This window comes from Pinus tabuliformis, chromosome Q (genome assembly GCF_031772625.1).
Source record: "Pinus tabuliformis cultivar Carrire ecotype Pingquan chromosome Q, CPIR1, whole genome shotgun sequence".
Lineage (NCBI taxonomy): Eukaryota > Viridiplantae > Streptophyta > Pinopsida > Pinales > Pinaceae > Pinus > Pinus tabuliformis.
The window spans coordinates 861,497,609-861,524,618 of record NC_142296.1 but is presented as its reverse complement, the minus strand read 5'-3'; the positions used below and the strand labels follow the sequence as shown (position 1 = coordinate 861,524,618).

The 27,010-nt window shown below is 38.7% G+C and overlaps 1 protein-coding gene across 7 annotated transcripts in view; it reads right to left on the bottom strand.

Annotated features, from left to right (window-relative positions):
• LOC149222262 (putative membrane protein YBR220C) overlaps nucleotides 1-27,010 on the bottom strand; it is a 464,638-nt gene that overhangs the window by 283,777 nt on the left and 153,851 nt on the right. For 6 of the 7 annotated variants that reach the window (XM_089385339.1, XM_089385342.1, XM_089385340.1 and 3 more), the window contains 3 exons: nucleotides 18,537-18,603; nucleotides 18,233-18,301; nucleotides 18,016-18,031 (listed from right to left, as the gene is read on the bottom strand). In XM_089385339.1, coding sequence (XP_089241465.1) covers nucleotides 18,016-18,031; nucleotides 18,233-18,301; nucleotides 18,537-18,603 — 152 coding nt within the window. Of the gene's footprint in view, nucleotides 1-18,010; nucleotides 18,032-18,232; nucleotides 18,302-18,536; nucleotides 18,604-27,010 lie in introns of all 7 variants that reach the window. The other variant, XM_089385337.1, reaches the window with a different exon arrangement.

The following is a 27,010-nucleotide window of genomic DNA, read 5'->3' as shown; positions in this document are numbered from 1 at the left end:
CTAGGGGTCATTTGAAATCATTCGATCTGTGAGTCTTGTGCTGAAGAAGCTCTCTTGTAAACTTTTTCTGGTGCTAATAAAGAAAGACTTTGGGGTTGAAATCTTGCTGGTGTTACTCTCTGGAAGTGCTGTGAGCTATTTTATTTTCTGCATATTTTAAATTTTTAGCCACTAGTAACAGCTTATTGAAGAGTATTGTTGAGCACAGGTATCTTGTTCACTTGCTAGGGTTTGAATGGTATTAGATTTTCTGAAGTAATGGCAGGTATCTCCATTGCTTTTGAGATCTAGTATTGCTTTTTCTCTCTTTATTGATGGTTGAAATGAGCTGTGCAGGAAACCCTTATTGAAGAAGACCAGTGGGCGTTTGGGGAAGTTCTCGGCTGAACCAGCCAACTCCCGCAAGCATTTTCTTGCAGAGCCCAGCTAGTTTTGATCCTGGGTTTATCATTTAGTTTATTTTTCTGAATTGCATGAGAGATTTCTGAAGTTTTTCATAGTGAATCTGGAATTTTGATAAAATTACTGATGATTATTGATAAATCTGGCTGTTTAAGAGTCAAAAGTTGTAAATGTTGTTTAGCTGATCTGGGGTTTTAATTTTGGTTTTATGCACATATTATTTTTGGGTGATTTTCTATTCCAGGTTGCAGGATTTCTGAGGATTTTCAAGGTTTATCTACACTATTTTGCTGTACAAGGGTTTCAAATATCGGTTGTTTTCAGATCTGAAGGGTTTCGATTGTATTTGAGGAGGAAATTTCTCGAGAACGTTTGTGACCTGGGCAAACCCCTTGCCGCTTGGCCAACTGCCTATTCGCTGCTGCAAATAAAACGCTGTCATTCCTTGGTCCTCATCCCGCAGCCATTCCTCGCTGTTTTTGTCCTTTTCTCCATCCGTGCAGTCACATTCTCGCTCTTCCATTGTTGTTGTTGTGTTCTCTTGCTACCTCTCACGCCATTCCCGCATCTGCAAGCAGCATTTGAAGCTCTCGATTATATCCAAACCGCAGCCTCCAGGCAAGTAGCACCCTCATTGCGTCCACGCAACCATTATCTTTCTCCCACGTGCAGCCAAAATGCCATACGCCTTTCAGCTCCACGCATCTGCATTTGCACACTCCAAACATTTTCATTTGCCATCGAAGGAGCTTGCAACGTCAAACATCTTACGACTACATCTGACCAATGCTGGAGGGTTTGCGTGATTGCTGGAAGTTGCAAACGTCTTCCATCCGCCATCGAACATTGCTGGAAACTACAAAACCGTCCTCTGTCCGCCGTTAAAGAAAACCTGCAACACGCTGTAAGAAACCACATCTAATTTTTTTTACAGACCAAGTCCTCCTCTGCGTTGAGCAGTAAGGAATTTTCGTTTTCGTTTTATTTTATGAATAGGAATTAAAAAAAAAATCAATTTTGTTTTGATGTATTAACGTTTCAATTCCTTCTTTTTTTTTGGGGCATTAGGCTTGACCTAATTCGCATAGCCTTTAGTTTGTTTTAAAATTAGATTAAAGTTTAGTGGTTAGTTCTTTTTTCTTTTTTAGAATTTAGTTTTATTTTTATTTTTTAAATCTTGATAAAAAAAATATAAAAAAGATTAAAAAGAGTTAAGTTTTATTTTAGGATTTAGATTTAATTTTTACTTTTGTTATAGTTTAAGTTAAATTTTATTTTATTAAAAAATCATAAAAAATATAAAAATTAAAAATCATAAAAATTATAAAAGACATAAAATTTTCCTTTTATAGTTTAGGTTTTGAATTATTTTAGATTTAATTTGGTTGGAAGTAAATAAATAAATTTGATAAAGGGTTTCCTTTTTAGTTTAGTTCAATTTTTGGATTTAAAGTTTCATTTTTCATTTAAAAAAAAAAAACATAAAAATATTGTGGAAATTTTTTGCCAGATTTAGTATTAGCTCAGGGATTTATCACGTTTTATCTTCTCTGCTAACACTAAAAATTTTGATGTGGAATTAATGTTTATCATTTTTATGGGATTTAGCATGCTTGAATGATCATTTTTGAAGCTTAGCTGCATAAATGAGATATCTGGTTAGCATTTAAAATTGGATGGTTGTGTATCGAAGCTTTATCTTTCGAAGTTTTAATTTGTTGGAGTATCATTTAAGCATTGTCTCGCATTTGATAAAATTTAATCATTTATCTCATAAGGCGTTGGTCTGTTAATTTAACAAAATCTATTTAGTGCTAGTTTCCTTTCGTGTCTGCCAACCCAACTGGTTCACAGTTGGTCATCCATTTCCCTATAGGGTCACCCCCCTTAGCCACGGGAGACAGGCTTAAACGGAGAGATCAGGGATCAGGGTGACAGCCCCCGGTCTGAGCGTTGCGACAACAGGCCCTATCTTCCATGAACTTCACATCTCGTCGAACTGCTACCTTCTTGCTCCCTGGAAGATAGGCTCTATATGCCTTAACATTCTCGCTATATCCCACTAGATATCCTTTCTCTGTAGTTTGATCCAGCTTCTTCCTCTTTTCCTCAGGTATGCGGCAATATGCTAAGCTCCCAAATATCCTGAAATGACTGACTTCAAATGTCTTCCCTGTGAAGACTTTCTCTGGAGTAATCTTGCCCAATGCCCGATGAGGAGTTCTATTCTAAACATAGATTGTCGTGTTGCATGCTTCTGCCCACAGGAATTTTGGCATATCCTAATCATACATCATGGCCCTGGTTGCTTCCACGATAGTCTGGTTCTTCCTTTCTGCTACTCCATTCTGCTCTGGATTGTACAAAGTTGTCCACTCTCTTCTGATGCCCTCCCTAGTGCAAAATTTGTGAAGTCCTTGTCGACATATTCTCCACCATTATCTAAGTGCCAAACTTTTATTTTCTTTCAAGTCAAATTCTCCACCAGAGCCTTGAATTCTTTGAATCGACAGAAAACCTCGTCCTTGGTTTTCATAAAATAAATCCAAATTTTCCTGGAGTGGTCATCGATGAAGGTGACGAAGTATTCGGCACCACTAAGAGCTTTAGTGGACATTGGTCTGCAAATATCTAAGTGTATCAATCCTAGTACACTCTTGGCCCTGTTTTTACTTCTAGGAAATGTTGTTTTGGCATACTTGCCCAGAGCACATCCTCTGCATACATCATCTCTTTCTGTACTAAGATCTGGAACTCCTGTTACAGTTTTCTTGAGAATTCTCAGAGCCCCATGGTGCAAATGTCCCATTCTTTTATGCCATAGTTCATTTAGATCCTTGTCTCCATGACTACCTATCAGTGCCATTTGTGATTCTAGCTGTAACCTGTACAACCTGTTACTCCTAATTCCAATTTGCACTTTCTTTTTCCAGCTTGGGTGTTTGACGTACACTTTCTCCTTAATGAAGAAAACATCATAACCATTGCTTTGAAGGTGTGATACAGAGAGTAAGTTCATCCCCAGTCTTGGCACATGCAGCACATTGGTAGCTCGGCACCACTCTCCCATTTCTGTTTGAAACACTATGGTCCCCTTTCCTACTGGAGTACACTTTGCCTTATTCCCCATGGTGATCTGAAAATTCATCCTTTCCTCCTAATATTCAGAGAAACATTCCCGGATTCCTGTTGTATGCCAGGAGGCTCCACTGTCTATATACCATACCTCAGATGATGCTGAGCTTGCTACACAAGAAACTTATTCTTCCAATCTGGAAACCAACATAAAGAAATCGAGATTTCTATCTCTTGTGCAATTTTTTGAAAATCTGCATGAGTCTCCTGATGTTGATGCCTTTGCATCATGATCTCGACCCATAATTGATTTTCCCTTCCTGTCTCTGATTCCTTCCTCTGATACCATGTGAAAATTCTATCACTGCAGCAACTGATTTATTTTACCTACTTATTCTTCAATAAGTTATTTACAAAATCCGTTCAGTAAATATTAAAATAAACTCTACTGTAGATATCACACCATTGAACAGAAACAAATACATGCAAAAGAATCAAAACACATCAACACGATTATTTTTGGACAATTGTCGCCGAAAAAACCCAATGCGGGAAAACCGGTGTAGCAGAGGAGGATTTTATTAATCAGCTTTTCTTGAGTACAACTAGGTGCCAAACTGGCTCACCCAACAAAGATAAATTCTCTAGCACCTCCCCTAGACTCAGCGTCAGACCAGCTAGCCTCTGCACAGCTCCCAGACTCTCTGTGTCAGCGCTCTGCCTCTCTGCGTCAGCACTAGGCCTCTCTGCATCACCCACGCAAGCCCTCCAATGACTACGTAGTCTTGCTATCTCCGCATCTGCCTGAGTGGATTTGCGTCTACCCCTCTGATCTCTGCGTTGCTCCTCCGACACTATCCCTGCCTCTTTGCGCTACCTCTTGCTGCAATCCAGTCTTCTAGTTTGAATTTCTCAACAAGCCCCGCTCTAGAAATCGAACTGACTAGTCTCCCTTAGTATATTTCCAACTGACCCTCAAGTCCCCTCTTATACTTTTCTGGTTGATGAATCAACGGTCGAGATTAAGTCCCCAATCAATGGCTAAGATTAAAATAGACTTGATCCTTATCTTTTGGAAGCTTCTCATCCTTATCTTTATTAATACCCATTAATATTTCTATTTTCCTCAGTTTAGACTTAGGAACTCATTAAAAATATTAATTATTTTAATAACCCTTCATCCGGATGGATTTTTCCCAAAACGATTTCTAGGTCTTGGAGATCTCATGTGCTTTAGCCTCTCCACCAATTTTCATGGCTAGAGCACATTCAATGCTACCCCAAATCAACAGAAGGTTGGGCCTAACATTGGTTATCACATAGATTATGGCTGAGAGTTATGTGAGAGGGGGCTCTAGTACGAGCATGCTAGGCAGTCATTCATGACCAGAGTGTCACGATGTCAGTAGGATAGGTTCCTTCTGCAATGGGCATGGGATTCTGGCATAACAAGGCTAAGCAGTTCAACTACCTGTACAGGTGAGCTGGTTTCTACACGGGAGGGTAATCCAGATCTTCCATTTGGTTTTAGTGATTCATTGATGGTGTGGGGAACTTTACCAGTGTGGCAGGGTGATCAACGTGAGGAGATCAAGGGAGGCCCAGGTAGATGAGGGTTCAATTTCACTAGGATTGGATTACATCTTCAAGAGTTTACTGTTGTAATGCATGAGATGGACTACTCAGTAGGGAAATTTCATGGGGAGTCAGGCAAAGTCCTACATTATCATGATGCTCTACTTATTTCTAGAATGCAGAGGGCTCCTGGTACCTGTATCTGGTTGGATAGTGAGTGGAGCAAGGTGTGCTTCACATTGTTTAGGATGGCTTGGGACCCTCATATCGAGGGATTCCTTCATGTTAGGACAGTGCTGATATTGGGGATGACTCAATGGTACATTTGAGACCCTGGTATTATTGGTGGCTACAGTGGTGATCAATAGTCAGAGAGGGCACTTGTTAGGCATTTCTTGAGGACAAGCAATTTTTGGCAAGGAGGACTATAATGTCCCTTCCTAACTTATTTTGGAACAAGATTTATTTCTACATTTTGGGGCCAATTTTGGAGGAGATGGGGCCCATTCGATTTTATTAGGAGAAACAAGGAAAATAAGCACTTCCTAAGTCAATAGTTTGAATTGCATGAGAGGGAAAATCGATGGCTTAGTGAGGGACCCACGAAGGAGGGAAAATGGAGGGAAAAAGTGCTCCACGAAATCTATATAAGGAAGGTAGCTCTCCTCATTTCATTCACCTTATTGGAGTATATCAATTTCTCTTTGGTTGCTCAAGCTGCTTAGTCGAGTCACTGGCTGTTTAGCACGAGTTCTTCAGGCGAAGAGCTCACCCTTTCTTCAGGGGACTTCGAGTGCCACCCTAGGAAGGTTTTCTTCATTTCTCCAAGAGGAGGATCACATTGGATTCCTAGCAGTAGCATTCCCTTCCAGGTTGTGTGTATTATTGGGGACACAGTGGAGAGGAGGCTGATTTCATTGGTGGTGCTTAGCAGTGGAGATCTGATTTGAGATTTTTCCAAGAGGCGGCTAGGGGAAATTGTCAGCATCTGGGAGAGTTTGGGATCTGATTGAGCTTTTGGCTTGGCAGTGTGACTCTCGCACTACTTGGGCCAACATAGAGGTAGTGTGTGGGAGCTCATTTGGTGGGTAGAGTATCAATCCTTGAGGCTGAGATTTGTCGTGGAGGTTAGAGCAGTTATTTGGAGTAGTGTTTTCTTCCATTTCAGACCTTGGAGGAGGACTTTGTGGTCATTCCTTGCAAGTCGTATTTTTGGAGTTGTTTGGAGGGCGTGGGCCATAGAAGATATCGAATTTGGGAGGTCAAAATCCGGCCAAACCATTTCTGTTTTTTTTTGGGTTTTTGACAACGACCCCAGATATAAAGTTTCAGAATTTTCTGAGCACCGGAAGTGGGGTTTCCAGCCGTATCTTTGCAGCAGACTGTGTATAATTGCTAAGGATTACACAGTGCCTTTGGGGGTCGATTTTGGGAGGTCAAAATTGGGCCAAACCATTTCTGGGTTTTTGTGGGTTTAGGCCAAGGAGCTTGGGGGTTAGTTTGTAGCATTTTCCAAGGAAGTGGAGTTTCTTGCAATTCCTTTCCAGTGAGTAGTGTAGTTTTCTGGGCAATGCAGAGCATTAGAGGAGCAGACATTTTCCAGTACTTGATATCATTGTCTCATCACTTGGATTTTGTCATGCTTGCCATTGAGGCAAGCCCAGGTGCATTCATCCATATTATTGTACTGCTCCATTGATTAATAAAATGGCTCAGCTAATTCTACTTCTGGAGTTTTTATGAGCATGTGTTGTTTGTTAAAGTTTTTTGTGTTGAGAATCATTTTTTATTTGTATATCATTGTTTGTTTACGTTTGGAACATTACAGTCGTGGTGTACAGTGGCATGTCGAGGAGTACAGGGATGCTCGGTGGTATGCAGAGGCGTACGGTGCCACAAAACGGGGTATTGGACTGTTGCCTCTAAGGAGACTCCTAGACAAAGACACTAGGCATACCATTGGGTGTAGTTCACCCAAGATCGACGGGGACACATATGAGCGATACTTTATGTTATCCATGGGGACTCACATGCCTGACCCTCTTCTACATCACTTACGGGCACCGTCGATTTGGTTGTTGTCCTTTGACACTCTGGGCATGAGCAGTGGGGAACGGGGACCTCACCTGAGATGTTTGGATGACACGCAACGCACTAGTGGAGAGACTTCTTAGTGTTGGCATTGGGTCGATGCCCGAGTTGACAACCACAGTCTAGGGGATGAGGTGATCATCTACAAGGGTGACATATCATTCATCACCAAGCCTACGCTTAAGGAGTTGATCATGAGGGAGACATGTGTCATTCTTTCTACAGGGCATGGCAGGACCATGCATGGGGTAGAGGATACCGTGTACGGCTGAGGCAGTTTTCTAGTATGTGTCCGGGCTCTAGACATTATATTGGCACATTATCAAGAGGGTGGATGGCAGATCCAGTGGTGATGGTTGGCAGGCGCAGGAGGGACCCACATACACCGAGTTGATTGTGAGTATCAAATACCCATCTAATGGTTGCATTCAAGGGGTAGCTATTTGGTACATGTGGCTTCCAGTTGTCATCGATAATACACAATGGCAGGCACAGGGCAGTTTAACACGCATCATATTAGTTCATGATATATGGAGCCTATATATTGATTGCATGCAGGGACTAGAGATGAGGCACAGATGGATTCTAGCAATTGTCAGAGCTATGCCACAACAAGTCCAACTATGGGATGCAGGGATTCAGTTGGTTGATAGATCACTCTGTCTCGTGATGAGCGGAGTCATGGCAGAGAGTGATCTAGTTCACTCTTGGGTTGGCACATGGGGGTTCGCAGAGGCCTTCATTGTATGGCGAGGTAGGCTTTCTCTATTGCTCCATAGGTTCAGAGTTAGATTTGGATGGGTAGGCTTTGGCATCATGGAGATGCCTGGGGAGTGTTGACCACTAGAGTGGCACCTGATGATTATCTGAAGATTCCATGCCCAAGGATGTACCAAAGGATGCTTGTACAATAAGTCATCATCATATTACCAGAGTTTTTGAACTCTACTTCTTCTTATCATTTTCTTCTTTAGTCCCTCATATTTCACAGCCCTACGGGGATATTTTATAAATGTCACTAGCATGATGAATAAAGCCATGTAACAGGCCTAGGGTGTTGGGACTCGATCAACAAGTGAGTACACCTTGGAGTGTTTTTGTTACTTGGTTAATTATCACTGCTTTTTAGCAGCAAATAATTTTCTAGATTTTTTCACTCATTGCATTACCCCAAAGTTGGGGTGACAGCTTAAAGGTTGAGCCCCTAATGCATCTTATCATCTAGAGTCAATGTATATTATCATGCTAGGTCATCTCTGAAATTTCACGGAATTTGACTAGGTCTAAGTAGGATTTTTTAATAATTAAAAATTTCCCGCAAAATGGGATTTTTTATCAATTTCTATGTAATGATGTAAATAAGTCGTCTTCGGAAATGTCTAGGGTGAGTGACTACTCGAAATTCATCCTCAGAGGCCCAACATTATCCTCAAACCCACTTTGAGGGTCAAAAAAACGACTATTAGTCCCTCAAAATCCAATTTTTCTAATGTTAGTGGAAAAAATGAAGAAAAAATTTAAAAAATGAAATAATTGGAAAAATTTAGAAATTTTTCCAAAGTCAAAATAAGTCAAATTTTGACATGGAAATTATGTGGAGAACCAAGAGATGATGTGGCAGCCATGTGGGGCCTACCACGGAAGGTACAACTCAAAGCCAATATGCCAAGTGCCTAGTCAAAAGTATCATGTTGGTTGCATGAAATGTTACGTATGGCTAAAACTTTACTTTGGATTTAATTTAAACATGGTGGATTTAAAGTGCAAGGAATATTATAAAGTTGAAACTTTAATAAAGTTAGTGGGGGACAAAAGGTGTGACATGGCAGCCACATTGAAGCTCGAGTTAGCCAAGTCAACGAATCAATCAAGGAGGCCCACGAATCATCAAAAAGATAGTTAAAATCAGTTTATGGATTTGTAAAAGGAAAATGGGGACAAGACTGCCACTTGGGATAGACCTTGTCTCCCACTTATTCCCTACTAAACTCCACTCAATAAGTAGTCCACTACAGCAATACGCAACCTGTTTTCAAAGCTCAGTCCAACCCACACGCAAAGCACTGATAGTTGACTCCACAAGGCACTGGTATCATTTCCCTCCGTAAGATAGTTGACTCCACAAGGCACTGGTATCATTTCCCTCAAATCAAATTGAATCCTTAAAATCTTGCGCAATCTAAACAAGTATTGGTTTTTTAGCTGTGTCTCCCAGATTGGTTGGTTCCCAACTAATCTCCCTTCATTCCATTTCCATAGGGTCTACCCCCCGTAGTGTGTTGTTGGGAGACAACTCAAATGGAGAGATTGGGGATCAGTGTGACAACCCCCAATTTAAGTTGTTGTCATGGTGCCCAGACATTCTGTGCAACAACAAAACCTAACTAAGTTCAGATATTTGATGTCTAAAGTCTCCATTATTGTATGATTCTGATATAGTTAATTTCATGCTTCTATATATGTATTTGGTTGTACTTGTTGTCGACGTTGTGAAGGTACATAATCTTCAAGATGTTGAAGATATTCATAGAAAAGTTGACTTGATTGGCAAGCATGATGAAGGAATTTATATGAATGATGATGATCAAGATGACTCTAATAAGAAGGATGGAAGTCATAAAAGATTCTCTGATGTCATAGAAAGTAGTTGATCTTCCTAAGTTAAGAGGAAGCCTGGATAAAAGAAAGGGTATATCTCCCAAGTTGAGAGGGAGGGAATATTATAGTCATGATGGATACCTTGAAGAGGAAATTAGAGAATGTATGTTAAGGTGCTGCTGAAAGAAGGAAAGCAAGATCCGGTTGTAGAACATGTTGTTGCATGTGAAATAGCAAACGAAGCAGTATGGTTCAGGAAACTTCTGTCAAAGATTCGTTTGGGAAGTCTCTAATTCCTACTATGATAAATTGAAACAATCAAGGCAACATCAAGATGTCTTAAGAACCCGAAGGTTTGTGTTTACTTATATATTTGAAAGTTTGTTACTGATTGTTCAGGCAAATCTCTCGAAGTTTTGGAAGCATGCTTGATGTTACTGATCTGTTTGATCGGGAGATATTTGATGTTACTGATTTGAATAATTGGGAGTGTTGACACATTGTGTGTAATAAAACGCTTGGGGGGACATATGGTAGCCTGTGTGTTGATGTCTAGTTCCTAAAGTAGGTTGGGTGGCATTGTCCATAGAGCTCTGACCTTGCATTACGCACCTAGTTCCCTGGTTTGATGGTTAGCAAGTAAGCCTGACTGTACCTAGAATTGTTGAAAGCTTTAGTCCATCTTAGTCCCACCCGGATAGATTTCCCTAGTCAGAAATCTAGTCTGTGGCACCGTAAGTGCCTAAACTCTTCTTAGTTCATTTTGAGATCTTCCATGTACCTCTATAGATATATGTAATTATGAATACCTCCCTAGTTAAGAGGGAGTGTTGAAGAATGTAACTAGGTTCGGTCTTCATAATTGTACTTGAGTCATAATAAAATGTATTTAGCAAAAGAAGGAAAAAGAATTTATTATTATTATTATTAAAGTATGGATTTCATGCTTGGGTCATCATTTTATAGGTCAAAGTCCCCATTGAGGACTTCTAGGTTTTATATTGAATCATTAGAGTCATTGTCCATTTTATGAGACCCTTCTTGGGCTTTTGTATCATGTAAAAAGAATTATTATTGAGTCAAATAAGTCATTTAGGCCTCCTCCACCAAGTCAGCCTCAAGAAGATCAAGTCAGCCTCAAAACAAGGTAATTCCACCTCACCAGAAGCCTATATATTGGAGCAACTCGACTTCATTTGGAACACTCTCTCATCAAGTTCAATTTGCAGTAAAAAGTGTAGTAAACTAGTTGTAGTAAAAGGTGCGAAGTTGTTGGAGAAGAAGGAAAGAAGTTGGAAGAAGGAAATCGAGTTTTTGGGTTACCTTTCTCTCACACATGCGAAGTTATTGAGCTGAAGCTGGGACAGAAATTCTCTCTCTATTGTAGGATCGACTTTCTAAAGTTGGGGGTCGAGAATTTTGCTACAGTTGCAGTAAACTGGATTGAAGTTTCTAGATGTTGTTGGGCTGAAGTTGCTGCATCAAGGTCGAATATGTGAAGTTGTTGCATCAAGGTCGAAGCTGTGAAGCTTTTGCATCAAGGTTGAAGATGTGAAGTGGTTGCATCAAAGTTGAAGTTGTGAATCTTTTGCATCAAGGTCGAAGATGTGAAGCTGTTGCATCAAGGTCAAAGCTATGAAGCTGCATCAAAGTCAAAGTTCTAGATTGAAGTTGCACCTTGAAGGGCTGAAGCTTACTGGAAGGAAGGCCTGACTTGGTGGAGGAGGAAGGTTAGTTGGTGTAGGGTCTTGGTTGTCACACTGTCATATGAATCTACTTAAGGAATATTTCTTGACTGAGTTTTCCCCTAGATAAGGGTTCTTCCCTGGCTGTCCACCTACATTTGGTCTCCTTGATCTTCATGTTTTGTATTTGATAATTGCTTGATGAAACAAAGATAAAAGTAGAACATAAGAAAGTTAATAAGAACACAAGAATATCACAAGTAATTATCATCATAAGAAAATATTTCTGCCTTCCTGATTTTTCAACAATTTAAAGATCAGTGTTAGCAATTTGTTATTGTGCTTGTTAGTATTGTGTGTAAGATCATCCATTATTCTTCATTGTCTTATGGTCTAAATGGTAACGGCTTCTTGTGCCTAATTGTTAAATCAAATTATCATAAGAAGAATTAAATAAGATTTTATTGTCACATTGATAAGCTATAATAAGCTTGAAGTAATTGGAATTGCTAATTGTGCTTCATTGGAATTATTTATCTTGCTTCATTGAGATAGTCTTTCAATTGTTCTCTAAGTACTTCATTTAAATGCTCTTGTCATCTTGTGTTGAATAAGCATCTTTGATTTTCAAGTAATCTAATCTTATTGAAGTACTTAACACATTTTCTAATCTCATTCAAGCAATCACTCACATCTTCCAGATTCATTCTAGGGTTAGCAGTGCATTTCTAAAATATACCTCCAAATGTAAGCTTGGTTGTAACAAGATAGGACCACCTTCTTCAAACAATTCAAGGACTCAAGACCCTCATTCGCAATTAACATAGGTGACCTTGCAGTTCTCTTGCGGGAAATCTCTTGTAGGAACGGAGCCACCTAGGTGGTTGGAAGTCCTAGGCAGGTATCGTTGATGAGGCCTTAGCCTCCTTCCCCAACACTTCTCTCTAAAACTTGCGTTTGTGACTAGTTCCAAAAGAATTGAGAAGAAGGATTTACTTAAATAGGACATATAATTAAAATCTACCAAGAGCTTTCATCTCACATATATTTAGGTCTTGCATTTCACCTAAGGTAGAATTTGCATCCCGCAACAACTATTCATCTGACACCTTGGAATTCTAATTCATATTGAGCAAGTAATTAATCTCCTAAACATTGGTCTCTAACTTATAATCTTAAGGAATCTAGTCAAATTGTGCTTAATTATCATACTTACCTCTTAATTTCAACCAAGTTGCTAGGTATTCAGTTGTGTCTCTTTGACTTGTCAGTTTCCAGAAAGTTGTTCATCATCTCAACCATAGGGACAAACCCCCTTAGCCTGTATTCAGGATACAACTTGAACAGAGAGGACAAGGATCAGAGTGATAGCCTCTGCCCTAAGCGTTCTTGCATTCTGGTGTACAATTTGAGCAACAACACCACCCAAGGAGGATATTTTTCGAACTTATTTCCTGGAGGAACATGCTCAAAGGAGATGGGCATAGAGATATTCTTTCCCTTGTCCATATTTGGATGCTCAACTTCAGGAGCCTTTTTTCCAAGCGAGTTCACTGGAGAAATGATTGGGGAAACATTTGTTTTACTATCTTTAACTGTGATGTCGAAAACCTCCACGTTATTTCTTATCTTTACTTGATTTGTTGCTGAAAAAATTTTAAATCTAATTGCACTTTGTCCTCTTTGCTAGGAGTTGGAGGGGGATCCTCCTTAGAGATTGTTTAATGGTCAGAATTTGCGCCCTCCCACCATCATGGTTTTCGACTAGACTTTTTTGCTTTATTCTTCCCAAATTTAGAACAAGATTTGAGGGAATGCCCAATCTCATAGCAAGCTCTACAAAAAAAAAGAAATATTTTCGTAGTCCAATTTTGCACCAATAAATATCCAAGACCTGTTAACTTAATTTCAATGGGAAATCCTTTGTTGAAATCCATTTACACACATATGTGAGCATATGTGGGCTTCGGGTAGTATTTTGTATCTTCACTTCGATAAGAATTTTCCTAAGGCATTACCAATTGCAGTCAGAGAAGCAAGGTTCCACATATGCAAAGGAAGGTTGGAGAGCCTTACCCAAACCAAAGCAATCAAAATTGATGCTGAGAGAGGGTCAAAGGATGGAAACCAAGGCTGCATAGAGAGCCCCATGCTGCCCGAGAACCATGGGCCAAAGCCAAAAATAAGAGCTTTATCTTCAACTTCGTTGAAAACTGCAATAAAAAGCCTCTTTCCAATGAATAGATTGTTGGAATTTCTAAGTCTAACTGTTAAAAACCCTTTATGTACTTTCTGATTTATTTCTGCCTACTTGTTCTTTTAATTAACAAGTTATTTACCATGTATATACTGAAAATAAATACAAGTACATGCTCAACACATTACAGATCATCAACTGAAGGAAACAAAACAAGCACACAAGTGACATCGTTGTTTTTGGACTAATGTCCCCGGAAAAACCCAATGCGGGAAAACCGGTGCAGCTATCTGAGGGTTTTAATTATTAAGCAGTTTTAGAATACAATCTGGGTGCCAAAATCGTCTCACCCAACAGAGAAAAATCTCAGCAGTAGTACTTCTCCTTCGAAGACAGATGTTCCGGCTAAAACCCTGGATAAACACTCCAGTAGCTCCTCAGCTTCAGTTTGCCCCATTAAAACCCCAGCGCCAGCCTCTAGGCACTGCGTCAGCCCTTTCTAGCCCAGCGTCACTCTGGCTTGGCCTACATCAGCCCTTAGAGCCTATACGTAACCCACGCTAGCTCTATGAGGAACTATGCAGCTCCTGGTTGCATCTGCGTGAGCCTTGGCTGGCTCTGCGTGAACCTCTGGCTGGCTCTGCATCCCTCTCTCCCGGCTTCTGAGCTGATCCTCCCTGCACTATCTCTGCCTCTCTGTTTCTGTATTCACTGCCCCTCAGCTGCAACTCTGATCACTCTCTCGACTTCCTCAGCAAACCCTACCCCAGAAAGTCGAAATCTTGATCAACTCAGTGTCTTCTCCAAGTGACCCTCAAGCCTCCTCTTATACTTTTTTCGTTGGCAATTCAACGGCCGAGATTAAGTCCCTAATCAACGGCTAAGACTAACTCTGGCTTGATCGATGACTTTTGGACCCTTCTAACACAGTTTTATATTAATTGACATTAATATTTTATTTTCCCTATGTTTAGAGTTAGGGACTCCATTAAAAATATTAATTATTTTAATATCTCCCAAACTGTTTAGAATGTGCCCAAACCATTTCTGGGTATTGGAGATCTCATATGCTTTAGCCTCTCCACCAATTTTCGTGGCTAGAGCACATCTGATGTTAACCCAAATCAACATAGATGATCAAATCATCAGATATTAATGGTTTCCACTTCTCAGAAATCCAAGAATGAAGGTCAACGAGTCGTGACCACATACCATTGAACTTGCAAATCAATATAGCTTTAGAAAACAAATTATCCTCACATAGAACCTCAGCCACTAGCGGAACCTCAATCACAAGAGCTTTAAAAACAAGAATCCCAGAGGAGAGGGATCTAGCAACAGGGTTCAAAATATCACGAAAAGACTAAGACATCTTTTTAACCTCCGAGGATGCCATTTCGAAAGGAGAGGATGCTGCTGTGGCCAAAACAAAGAGAGACAAGAAACCCACCACATAGAACATTGAAGCCTGAACTGCAACAGAGGAGCAATCTAAGGGTGGGACACCCATCAGATGTGTTTGCGATATTGGTGAAGCAGCGTCCGGCTAGGGCAGAACCCTACCCGCCACAACATAGTAACGCGCAAAAGCCATTTTCCCTAACCTAGGGAGATTTTTATTAAGTCAAATTTACTCAAAATACTAAAGGATAATTCTTACCCAAGTTGAATTTGCTAAGATTATGCTCAAGGATAATTTTATCTCCCAACAAATCAGAAATATTTTAGTTAAACTCAAGCATGTGCCACTTCACTCAGCATTTTCGTCTAGTTCATTTCAGTTAGATGGCAAGTTGACTCTACCTCAATGACTCAATCCACATTAATTTCCTTTTTTGAGGAATTTGACTTTCCATTCTTCCTAAATCACATTGGGTGAATTAGAAAAGGGAGAGGGTTATAAATATAGGTGGAGGCTATGGTTTCAAATTGAATTGTCTTCAAAGGCAACAGCATTACTATCTTTCTCTCTTGTCTCCATTAATCTTTCTCTCTTCTAGTCTCTACTTTATTGCATCTAAGTATCATTGTCATCAATTCTCTAATAGTCATGTTGGTACAGCCAACCGATTTTAATCTATACTATCTCTTTGGGTTATTCGATGTCTTAATGTTTATCTTATGCAATATTGTAAAAGAAATTGAGTCATTTTCATTCATTAAATCTGCCATTTAAATGTTCTTTCTATCTACTATATTTTTTGTTTAAAAAGCTGAAGCTAGAGATTATCCCACCTTTTGAAACACAAAAATTTTATAAACTAGTTTGGCCACTAAATTGCTGGTCAAACAAACATTGCATTTCTGTTTTTCAATGTTTATTTACATATTTTTAGCTGACGACAGTACATGCCAAACTTGGCACAGCCTACCGAGGTTTGAAAGCACTAGTCTGAACAAAGAGGCAGATTTGCAAGTGACACTTAGGGCAAATTTTCCTATATGTTGCACTGAATTTTCTTATCCTAGATTCATCAGATAATTTTATTTTTGAAGGGGTAAAAAATATGTGCTACCAGCCCTAAATCAAACGTTCTAAAAATTCTAGAACAATAGTGACTTAGATTGGGATTTAATCTTGATTCTTAACTGTATATCTCAAAATTGAATTAGGTGGCAGCTAAGATTGACAAGATTAGGTGCTGGTATTGAGAAGATTAGTTATCTTCTCTCAAAGCATAAATAGGAAAACATATAAGAGGTCAATCTCACATATGAGAAAATAGCAAAAGCACTGGAAGAGGGTAGAGTGCATTCAAGGATGAAAAGAGGAGCAGATTACTCAAGCGACCAACAAGTACAGCAAGCCATATAGTCCATACTTCTATTGTAGCAATCAATTCTTCGTGCAGAAGCCATGTACCCTAAGATCTGGTCATATGCCCTCAAATCTGGCTGTACACTATTGTTTTAGGTGACTTTATTGACAGTCCAACAATTGGTTCAAAGCAGGTTGCAGAAATCACTTTGCAAGCTTTGACCAAAGGAACAAAAAGCTGATTTGAAGGAGAAATCCCTGTTTATGTGTTTAGTTCTTCCACTGTTTGATTGATGCAATGTTCAGAAATTTAATATTCTGCAGTTACATGATTTTGTTTTTGAATTATTTGATGAGAGAACATAAGAACACGAGTCACCTAGGCTTGAAAAATTTACCTGCTCAACACTTACAAGATAATATCATGTGATGTTCTCGACCATCGCCAACTCATGAATGAAGAATTACGGAAAAGCAATTCCAGTCAAAACAAAGACATAATTTTTGTATCCTTTGACGACAAAGCAGTTGTAAAGGGGAAAGCAATATAATAAACATAAATAAATAAATAATAACTCATACAATAAATGAAAGGATAGAGATTTTTAGAGGGAAGGTCTTTATGCTGCTTTCACTTCCATGTAGAATGGCAAGTCGCAATGTATGGATGGGATCTTCCTTGTGACTTTTACAAAGCCTGTGGGATACCAATGTTGTTGGTTTTTGTTTCTTAGCATCTGTACCATTTGCCTCAAGTACACTCTCACAGTTTCTTAATTAGGAAGATCAAGCTTTATTCCCAAGAATGCACCTAGAAGCTTTAATCAGGGTTAGCCAAAGTGTTGGCCTTCAGGATCAATTCAGTTGCTCAATATATGGTGCACGATGAGCAAACTTCTTTTGTTCATGGGAGATTCATCCTTGACACCATGGTTTCAGCAAATAAGGCTATGGACTGAGCCTGAGAGACTGTCCAGCAGTCCCTTGTTTTAAGGATTGACTTTGACAAAAATTATGACTGGGTGACCTGGTCTTAGGAGATGCTGACTTGTCTGGGTTTTTCACTAATGCTTCAGCCTTTGTCTCAGCCAATAATGCTTTGTCAACAATGTCATTCGATTTGATTGTAAACTATGGTATGATTATTTTTGCAATCTATAGACCATTTAGAGCCTCAATGCTAATGTATTTTGGTTCAATTACATATTGCACTTATCGCCATTTCATTATGTCCACCCTTACAATGCTATATACATGAGAAAATTTTGCATATTTGGTGTCCATTAGTATTGATTTACATGGATGTACAAGAACATTTTTTAAATCAAAATTTGAAAAATTTATGTATTTTTTGAATCGACCAGTTTTGTGTCCAACCATTTTTTTACTGATTCTGGTTCTGTTCTAGTTTTTGGGTTCAACCGGTTTAGTCCTAATAAAATTGCTAGAAACAAATATCCTTGTGTTTTGAGGATAGTGTGTACAAAAGACTTGCAACGCATCTTAGTTTGGTGTTAAAGAGAGATATGTCAATCAATTTTCAGTGCTTACATTTGTGATTATGTGAAACATAGTGATAAAAATAACATGCAAGCAGTAACCTAGGGTTCAGAATCCAGATAGATGTACCTTACCATCTACTGCAATATCCTGCAAAAAAAAAAAATGAAATGTGAATAATGTTGAATTGCTCTTGGGAATATGAATAAAATACCTTTGTAAGTATTTTATGTTAATATCTAGAGTTGATGTGCTAAAAAAATTTAAGAATAACACATTCTATATCAGAACTCAAGAATATAATCATAACAACATAGAGTGTGCACAGTACAAATAAAGAACTTTACATACTTGTGTGGCAGCAAGAAGAACAAATATGAAAAACAACGTTGAGATAGCTTTCACATTTGCAATCTCCAACTGCAGATATATCAGAACGGAATATCAAGTTGTTGATTTTATATATCACCTTCTCAAACACAACTTGAGAATGCATGACTCGAGATGGATGTAAGAGGCTAGGCAACCAATCCATAAGTGAATTTTAGATAGTCTCAAACAAGCTAGCGCTTTTATCTATGTTTGTGTTTGAAATTAATAATGTCCAGGTAGGGTAAATTTTACCAAAAAAGAGCCTACTAAACATAGGGCTTACCCACTCATTAGCAGCTTCAGCAAACAATACCATGAGAAGACCTGAAGCCATTTGTATGGGTAATATCCTGTAACGAACCCAAACAATATTCTAATTATTATGGATTGAACTTACATGCACAATTGTCAATAAAATACCGAGAAGTGAGACAATCAAATAAAAAATAAATTATTTTACCTTCAGTATGTAACTATAATTACAATATTATGTATTGTTTAGGACTTCAGACAATTGCTATGAAAAAGCAAACACAAAATTGACAGAACATTATTGTCAAGAAAATTATTTCATTTTAGAATTTAACCATACTATGTGGATGATCAAAAAGATTCCTAGAGCTTTACCCTCAACCTCCTAATTTGTTCACTATCACTTTAACCAATCTTTGTTGGAAGACTCTTGTAATATTCCCTCTAATTAAAAATCTGCTAAGTGCATTCTGCAATTTTGCAATTTTGGGTGGACAATTTTTGGATGAAAACTTGGGAAAAATGGGTAAGAGTTAATTAATGTAATTTTGTGTGAAAGAGGAGGCTCCAAACATTAGGCAAAGGGAAAATTAATGTCATAGTGGAAAGTGGGGACCACCCCAAGAGGAAATTTGTACTCCTTGAGGGAAGTCGAATTGGAGGGAAGAAGGAAAGATGAAAGGTCAAATTGTGGAGCCCACAAGGAGAGAAGGGAAGCAGCAACTATAAAAAGGAGAACAGGCCTCCATTTTGGGACTCTTTTGTCAAACTGAAAACTTAACCCTTGTTCGCTTGAGCTGCTTATCCAAGTCAACGTGTGCTGAAGAGCACAAGGGAATTTCCAACACTTCTTCAGTGAACCTCGGCTGTCACCCTAGGGGAGACTTTGCCACAATATACAGTTGCTTCAGGAGCCAATTTCAGGGATATTCGACCAGCTTGGGCATGCAGACTAGGCGCAGAACAGGGAGGTTGAATCACTTGGTGGAGCAGCTACCTTGCATGCAAAGTTTTGGGAAATTGGAGGTGTCTTTCCCAGGAATTTTGCTGGAGATTACAGGTTATTTGCATGGGAGAATCTAAGGGAAAGTTGCAGGCTGAATTTCTGAATGCAGGGGCTACGCAGACGGTCAAGAGCTGAGACTGAGCAAGCATTTTGGGGATGAATTGTGGTGGAGTGAAGGCTGAGTAATTTGGTGCTGAATTCAGTGGAATTTCAGAGGGGAATTTTGGGAGTATCTTGGGGAAGTTTCAGAGCTATCTCACAATGTCATTTCCAGGGGTGCGAATAGCAAGCTGGAGAGGGAATTCACACTAATTGAGGGGTTCCAGCTTTGGTTGGAAGGAGCCCAAACCCATTCTGGGTTTTGTGGGTTTGTTAATGTTGAAGAATGTAACTAGTGTTGGCCTTCATAATTGTATTCGAGTCATGATGTATTATATTTATCAAAAGAAAGAAAGAAAGAAAATATTATTTAAATTGACTTATTAAAGCATGGATTTCATGTTTGGATCAATTGGTTTTAGGCCATACTCATAGTCTCTGTTGTCGCGCGAATTGGCACGACAACGCTCGGACCGGGGGCTGTCACTCTGATCCCCGATCCCTCCGTTTAAGCCCGTCTCCCGCGGCTAAGGGGGGTAGACCCTGCGAGATAGTGAAGACCAACTGCCAAACAGTTGGGTGGGAGACACGATACACGATATGATAAGCACTAGATGGATTTAGAGATTTAATAGACCAGTGCCTTATGGAGTCAATGTTTAAATGATTACTTTTTAAATGATAAAGAAACATGGACCATGAACAGCAACCATCTATCATCAGCTAAATCATGTGACCAAAACGATATCCGGCAACTGAAAGCTTTGAAGAGATAAATGCCTTAAACCACCATGAGCATCATGAATTATTAACCAGGCATTGGATTTCGTGTTTCGACTTGAAAATTCAGACTTCAGCATGAAAGATATATCGCGAAAGCAACTGAAACTGGCAAAATGATTTTCCACAAAAAAAAATTTAAATCTTTTTTCAATTTTTTTTATTTTTCAATATTATGGAAATTAAAAATCTAAAAAGGCTAAAATTCTAAAACTAAATTTTAATCATTAAAAAATATAAAACCTAAAATATATTTTTTTTTATTTTTTATTTTTTATATTTTAAAAATCAAAAAGGAAAAAAAATCTAAAACTAAAAATAAATTAAAATCTATGTTAACTTAAATTACAATCTAAAATTAACATCTAATTTAAGTCAATACTAAAATCTAAACTAAAACATTTTAATTTTTGATATTTTATGAATCTAAAAATGAAACCTAAAAAGATAATCTAAAACTAAACTAAAAATTAAAATCTACAAATTTAAAATCTAACAAATCTAAAGTCTAACATATATACATGAAACTAAAATTAAAAAATGAAAACGCAACCACAAAAAATCGATTATATTACCTACGCCTGCATTTGCAATGGAAAAAACGTTTCTTTTCTTTTTACGCTACAGTGAAAACTTACCCACGCATATACAACTCAGCCGGTATAGGTTTTGTCTAGGCATAAAAACATATTACCTGGTCTGCACGATTTGGTGGCGGAAATGAGCGTTTGCAAGTTATTTGACGGCGGACAGATGCACGAGGCCTCAGCGTGGAAGGATTCTCGTAAGTTTTGCAGGCAGCCCGATGCTCTTCGCGTGGATGGCAGGACGAGGATGCGGGAGCAGTCAACTCGCAGGAGATTAAAGCCACGTAGATGCCATTCAAGACTTCATTTCCCAGTGAAACCCCAGGCGGATTCCATAACTGCGCTTTTCCTTTTTTATGCCGTGTATTATCACATTCTGAAACCGGACTGCGTGATCAAGAAACTGGCTTGACAACCTCGACGGCAGGCAGAGCAGCGTTTCACAATACGAAATTGAGTTAACACGCCAGCATTTCGAATATCAGTTTAGCCTGACGGCTCCACTTGTGATCTGGTCCGAGGATGAAGCTGAACATTTACCACGCGTGCCCACAGAAACTCGCCCTGATCGTAGGAAACCCAAAGGATCTTCTACGCAGAACCTTTCAGATGCTTTCCAAAGGATGCGCCTTAACTCAGATACAAGATTGCAGAACCAAAATAAAACAGCTAAAAATTGATTTAGCAATGATTACAGTTATAGTAAAAAGGGATCCGTCTTATGCAAAACCGAAAGGGAATAACGCATGCGTGAGCTTTGACGGCAATAGAAGAAAAGAAACGATTTCGATCAGCACTTTTCACTACAAACTGCGCTCAGTGCTGGGTATTTCGATTTGGCTTGGATCTGCTGGCTGAACAGCTGCAAAACAAAAAATTTAAAACCCTAATGAAAACTGCATAGAGCAAAAATCAAAACCCTAGAACAGCTAATTGATTAATGTACAGACTTGGCCCCTTAACAGCCAGATTTAGCCATAAATACAGAAATTTTTCAGATTATCAGAAATTTTGAACTTCACTGTGAACAGAAAGAAAATCTCTCAATGTAAAACAGAAAAGAAACTCTTAATGATTAACCCAGGGAACAATCAGCTGGGCTCTGCACAGAAAAAGCCTGTGGGAGTCGGCTGGTTCAGCCTAGAACTTCCCCAAACGCCCACCTGTATTCTTTACTAAAAAAGTTTTCCTGCACATCTCAAGCAAACATCAGTGAAGAGGGCAAGAAATGCTGCTAGATTTCAAGAAATAATGGAGATACCTGCCATTATTCAAGAAACCCTAGCAGCCCTCAAACCCTAGTAGGTGAACAAGATACCTGTGCTCACACTACTCTAAAAAACAAGTTATGATTAATGGCTGAAAACTGAAATATGCAGAAAATTAAAGATCTCACAGCAATTCCAGAGAGTAACACCAACACGATTTGGACCCCAAAGTCTTTTTATTAACCAGAAAATCAGATTACAAGAGAGCTTTTCAGTACAGACTCACAGATCAGATGCCTTGAAATGACCCACTAAGACCCTATATAAAGGAAATGATCCTAACGGCTAGTTCGAGTGATCCATGTAGAAATGATCTCGACCGTTGATGAGGATCAAGACATCTCTTGATCTCATCCGTCGATTTATTAACTTAAAATATTATTATTTTATTAGTTAGGGTTTTTGCTTCATTTTTTAATTTTTTATTATTTTTTATTATTTTATTATTTTTATTCATTTTTTAATTTTTAATTCATTTAAAATGGATCACTGAACTAAGCTTTCGGAAACATCACCTAGGACCTAGGACTTAGGACTCATGAGGGGATTTAAAACATTTCTCGACCCTCAGGACACATTACACCATGACTTTTACAAAATTACATCTTAAGGGACAAACCCATTTAATACAGACCCTCACAAAACACCCAGCTCTGCGACACAACGATAATCTAGCAGATCAACACACTAGGATTCTCCTAAAGTTCAAATGACAAAATCAATCCCGGCTTTGGGGTCAAGTTTGAAGGAAAACTCTGCCGATCCGTGGCTCGGTGAGACAAAAAACCTTCCGGGACGTAGATTATCATCAGAAAGTTAGGTCCACCTAGGCAAATTACATACATGACTTCATGTCTGCTAAGATTATTTACAGTTAATACATGCAGACTGGGTTTACAATCAAAAAGATCAAACTGCTGATGATGGCAGGATGGCACGGACATGCTGCTCAGGAGCTACCCCTCTCTGCCAACAGAAAGGAGGTGTACTGCATGGGCAGTTGACCAGTAGTGGTCAACATCTGGCTCTACTTGGGGACACGTTGCTGCACTGGTAGGAATGTGAGAATCCAGAATCTGCATCCATACAACACACAAATGAAAATAAGTAGCGTCCATTCCAAAGTCATCATATACATTAAGTACAGGAAAGATAAAAGCTCTTCATTTATTGACTATCTAATAACATGAAAAGTAAATCTAATCCCAAAAGCAGAAATGAAATGCTGAAAAGACAAGGAGTAGGGACAGAAATACAATACAAAAGATGCCCCACGGCATCAGATGTGTTCAATATAGTGCATACTGAGCATTTGCCTGCTTTCAGGCAAATCTGTCGGCTGCTTGTCGGATGTGCCATGTCCCATTTTGCATATGGTAGGACTCCTTCCTATCCGAAAATCAAGCTGCTCGCGGCCGTCTGATGCGTCAAATCTTCTTCTCATTTTCTTCCTCTTGCGCTTTTTCTTTCTGGCAGGATGAATTACTGATGAGCTGGAACTTTCTGTCTCGAAACTATTAGATGAAGTACGCGTGATATGTCTCTCTTTAGCCCGCATCTGATCTTTATCATTCTTAAGTCCATCCTCGATCAACCATCTTTCAACTGAACTAATAACCTCCTCATAATAAGATGGATCTTGTTGCAACAAATCAGAAGGCTCCTGATCTATTGATGTTATCTGTTTTCTTTCATTTTCCAATTGCTGAAATTTTTGAACCTGTATTCTAATGGCATCCATCTGTCTAGAGTGTTCAACCTTCATAGCACTAATTTGTCTGGCATGATGTTCTTCCATGTCTTTTATTACTTTAACATTTTCTTCCTTTATGTTCATCAAGCAATGCTGCATGGAATTTATTTCTTCTTCATGATTCGCTTGCATGTTTCCAATTTCCGTTTCATGTTTAGTTTTCATGGCCTCAATTTCCTTAGCATGCTGATTTTGCGTGTCCTCAATCTCCTTATTACGTTTTTCCAGATGGGTGCGTAAAGTTTTAACATCATTGATAAGATTAGTTTGGTTGCTTTCCAGATTTTTTACCAGCATCTTTAAATCTTGTATTATTTGCTTTTGCTCCTCCTTTTCATTGTCATTTATCCCTGATTTTTCACTATGATGATCTGCAATATTTCCGGTGGATGACACATTTTGACCTTGAAATCTTTCTTCAACAACTGAATTACTTTTTTTCTGTTCAACAATTTTAGAAGTAGAAGGCAAGCTGTTTGGACTATCATATCTATCTTTAAAAGCATTGAGAATGTCTTGTAAAGAAGTGAAAAAATCATTAGGAAAGTTATTAAACCAATTCAAGGCATCACCCTCTAAAGAACGGACAAATAGACGCATCTTGAAATCTTCATTATTATATTGAGGAAATCTACAGTATAAGATCATTACACAAGTAAACATGTTTAAATGCCTTTTAACAGCGACCGAATCATCACCCGAGAACTTAAGTAATTTACCAATGGCCTCTTTCGGAAGATCATGGAGATTATCAGTAAAATGACATGGTTTAAATGAATAATCCATGATGAACAATAAGGGATCAGATGGATGATAGAACTAGCTCTTTGCTCAAGAAAATCAAAAGATGAAAGAAGTGGAGTCGCCACTTGAACAATAAAACTGATTCTAAGATCCAAGAAGTAACCAACAAACAGATATGCGGGAGGCTTCTTGTCTGGGAAAAAATAAAAAATGGAGTCGCCACCCAAACAAGAAACACACCGAAGAGATGCTGCTGATATGTGATGAAAAGATGCCAAAATATTGAATCTGCCAGCTCAAATGAGAGATGAGAAGATGAATGTCGATGAAACTCCAGGAACAGAAAAAACTCTGTCCCCGGCAACGGCGCCAAAAATGTTGTCGCGTGAATTGGCACGACAACGCTCGGACCGGGGGCTGTCACTCTGATCCCCGATCCCTCCGTTTAAGCCCGTCTCCCGCGGCTAAGGGGGGTAGACCCTGCGAGATAGTGAAGACCAACTGCCAAACAGTTGGGTGGGAGACACGTACACGATATGATAAGCACTAGATGGATTTAGAGATTTAATAGACCAGTGCCTTATGGAGTCAATGTTTAAATGATTACTTTTTAAATGATAAAGAAACATGGACCATGAACAGCAACCATCTATCATCAGCTAAATCATGTGACCAAAACGATATCCGGCAACTGAAAGCTTTGAAGAGATAAATGCCTTAAACCACCATGAGCATCATGAATTATTAACCAGGCATTGGATTTCGTGTTTCGACTTGAAAATTCAGACTTCAGCATGAAAGATATATCGCAAAAGCAACTGAAACTGGCAAAATGATTTTCCACAAAAAAAAATTTAAATCTTTTTTCAATTTTTTTTATTTTTCAATATTATGGAAATTAAAAATCTAAAAAGGCTAAAATTCTAAAACTAAATTTTAATCATTAAAAAATATAAAACCTAAAATATATTTTTTTTTATTTTTTATTTTTTATATTTTAAAAATCAAAAAGGAAAAAAAATCTAAAACTAAAAATAAATTAAAATCTATGTTAACTTAAATTACAATCTAAAATTAACATCTAATTTAAGTCAATACTAAAATCTAAACTAAAACATTTTAATTTTTGATATTTTATGAATCTAAAAATGAAACCTAAAAAGATAATCTAAAACTAAACTAAAAATTAAAATCTACAAATTTAAAATCTAACAAATCTAAAGTCTAACATATATACATGAAACTAAAATTAAAAAATGAAAACGCAACCACAAAAAATCGATTATATTACCTACGCCTGCATTTGCAATGGAAAAAACGTTTCTTTTCTTTTTACGCTACAGTGAAAACTTACCCACGCATATACAACTCAGCCGGTATAGGTTTTGTCTAGGCATAAAAACATATTACCTGGTCTGCACGATTTGGTGGCGGAAATGAGCGTTTGCAAGTTATTTGACGGCGGACAGATGCACGAGGCCTCAGCGTGGAAGGATTCTCGTAAGTTTTGCAGGCAGCCCGATGCTCTTCGCGTGGATGGCAGGACGAGGATGCGGGAGCAGTCAACTCGCAGGAGATTAAAGCCACGTAGATGCCATTCAAGACTTCATTTCCCAGTGAAACCCCAGGCGGATTCCATAATTGCGCTTTTCCTTTTTTATGCCGTGTATTATCACATTCTGAAACCGGACTGCGTGATCAAGAAACTGGCTTGACAACCTCGACGGCAGGCAAAGCAGCGTTTCACAATACGAAATTGAGTTAACACGCCAGCATTTCGAATATCAGTTTAGCCTGACGGCTCCACTTGTGATCTGGTCCGAGGATGAAGCTAAACATTTACCACGCGTGCCCACAGAAACTCGCCCTGATCGTAGGAAACCCAAAGGATCTTCTACGCAGAACCGTTCAGATGCTTTCCAAAGGATGCGCTTTAACTCAGATACAAGATTGCAGAACCAAAATATGATCAAAACAGTTAAAAATTGATTTAGCAGTGATTACAGTTATAGTAAAAAGGGATCCGTCTTATGCAAAACCGAAAGGGAATAACGCATGCGTGAGCTTTGACGGCAATAGAAGAAAAGAAACGATTTCGATCAGCACTTTTCACTGCAAACTGCGCTCAGCGCTGGGTATTTCGATTTGGCTTGGATCTGCTGGCTGAACAGCTGCAAAACAAAAAATTTAAAACCCTAATGAAAACTGCATAGAGCAAAAATCAAAACCCTAGAACAGCTAATTGATTAATTACAGACTTGGCCCCTT